Source organism: Trachymyrmex septentrionalis, unplaced genomic scaffold (assembly GCF_001594115.1).
Source record: "Trachymyrmex septentrionalis isolate Tsep2-gDNA-1 unplaced genomic scaffold, Tsep1.0 scaffold19, whole genome shotgun sequence".
Lineage (NCBI taxonomy): Eukaryota > Metazoa > Arthropoda > Insecta > Hymenoptera > Formicidae > Trachymyrmex > Trachymyrmex septentrionalis.
The window spans coordinates 1,461,123-1,463,452 of NW_017305071.1; the positions used below are offsets into that span (position 1 = coordinate 1,461,123).

Here is a 2,330-nt window from a genome sequence, read left to right on the forward strand (position 1 = left end):
CGTAATAAATAACATCTCGCTCATAAAAGAATGTACTTACTTAAAAATGTATATGGCGCAAAATGCTCTATCGTATTTCTCAATGCACACATAATATTTAAGAGAAGATTTTCAGCAAAACTTCGTATGTGAAACTTAACTGTGCTTGTTTGTCTATACGTTACATATACCTATATACAGGTGAAATAGAGCCAATGCTCGAGGCTGCTGAAATCAGTATAAAAGCAATAAATAAGAGGGATATTACGGAAATAAAAGTGATGAAAAGACCGCCAGTGGCAGTACTCTTAGTGATCGAAGCAATGTGTATTATAAATAACGTAGCACCAAACAAGGTTTACTCAGATATATATACCATTTTGCAAATATTTTATATAATAATTATTAACTATTAAGCAGTATTTAATAAAAAGTAATATTTTTTATTAAATAATATTATTAATTAAAGTAATATTTTTTAGTTTGTAATATTTATGTAATTATATAATTGTACAATATATAAATCGTACAATTGTAATCCAATAATTATTGATTTCCAATTATTTTTACAATTTATTTATTCATATTTTATATAACAATATATTATTTTAATAATTTTGTACTTTTTTAGCATTGCTTCAATAAAATATTTCAACTCTCTGGACATAATTTTAATAAACTTTTTGTGAAGAATTTGTAAAGTATAATTTTTAATTTAATGTAATAATTTTTTAGTATAATAAATAAATTTTAAAAAGTGAATGATCATTCTTAGCTTCCTGGAAAACGTCCCGATGAGCAAATATTGGATTATTGGACTCCTGGAACTCAAATGCTAGCAGATCCAGATAATTTTTTATATACAATAGCACATTTCAAAAAGGAAGATATCACTGAGGAAATTATTAATAAATTAAAAGATTATATAGAAAATCCCAATTTTCAACCAGATAAAGTAAACATTTAGTTGTATAGTAGTAAATATATATATATTTGTATAGTATTTTTAAAGATTTATAAATATTGCAGTATAAATATTGCAGTTAAAAATTTAAATTAATGTAATATTAATATAAATTGTAAGTAATATAAATTGTAAATACAGCATATTTTTTTGTTTTGGGATAACAATAATAATATAATTATTAAATCATATATTTGAAAGATACTTCAAGTTTCGAAGACTTGCCATTCCTTAAGTTTGTGGATCCGTGCTATGTACAACTATTATTTTGTAAATAAGAAAGTCGCACCCAAAATAATAGTCTTGGAAGAAGCAGAGGAAGTTCTCATTAAAACCGAAACAGCACTGGCAGATACCATAACAAGATTTCAAGAGCTTCAGGAAAGGATTGAAAAATTGCAAGATCAATTGAGAGAAGAGGAAGCAAAGAAAATTGAACTAGAAAGAGAGAAGCAGCTTCACGAGGAACGAATAGCACCAGCTGTAAGACTAATTCTAGGCCTATCGGATGAACAAAAACGATGGATTATTATGGTAGATAATATGAAAATGTCTTTAAAGAATGCTGTCGGTGATATTCTTCTATCATCAGGTATGTAAAATTTAAGGATTGCTTCACTCGAATTATTTACATTTGTTTGGGTATAAAAAGCAAGAATGCTACTCTGTCAGTTTTTAAAGATAATTTTTTACATAAAGTGTTATTATATAATATGATTATTTAACATATTATATAACATGGTTATTATATAATATGATTTACAAATTTATAATTTGTACACAACTAGCAAAAACTTTTTAATAGTTTCGGTACATGCACAATGATAAACAACCTTTAATTTGTAATATTTAATCTAACAATAGACTATTTTAATCCAAAATTACATTTTAATTATACAAAACAGTAAACAAATAAATATTACAAATAATTAAAGCAATCTAGTAATAATATATACATTAATAAGATAACGCTAAATTGAAAACAAATAATAAATTTCTATCAAAGAAATGAAAAACATAAAATGATATCGTTGAAATATATCATTACTGATAATTGCTTCTTTTTAAGGGACAAAAAATCTGTAGCTACATATAATAATTTCCAAATCAGTATTGAGAGTCGACTTCTAAAATTCTACAATTCATGTCATTTAATAGAACTGGTGCAATTTTTTATTATGTAAAAAAGTCATAGACAATTTTGATAAATTCAATTTCTTGTCTGAAGCGGCTTCCTCTTACAGAGAATATTGACTATAATTTGATTCTGCTAGCGATGTTCACGGCCTATTAGCGCAATTGTCTTTGACAATCTTAAAATAAAATTATTTTTTTAAAGTTAAAATATATTTTAGTTGTAAGTTTCATGTAATTATTTATTATATAT

At 24.8% G+C, this 2,330-nt stretch overlaps 1 protein-coding gene across 3 annotated transcripts in view; it reads left to right on the forward strand.

Moving 5' to 3' along the window:
• Positions 1-2,330, forward strand: part of LOC108746866 (dynein heavy chain 1, axonemal-like) — a 94,175-nt gene that overhangs the window by 80,748 nt on the left and 11,097 nt on the right. For all 3 annotated transcript variants that reach the window (XM_018483909.1, XM_018483910.1, XM_018483911.1), the window contains 3 exons: positions 181-335; positions 755-934; positions 1,145-1,535. In XM_018483909.1, coding sequence (XP_018339411.1) covers positions 181-335; positions 755-934; positions 1,145-1,535 — 726 coding nt within the window. The remainder of the gene's footprint in view (positions 1-180; positions 336-754; positions 935-1,144; positions 1,536-2,330) is intronic.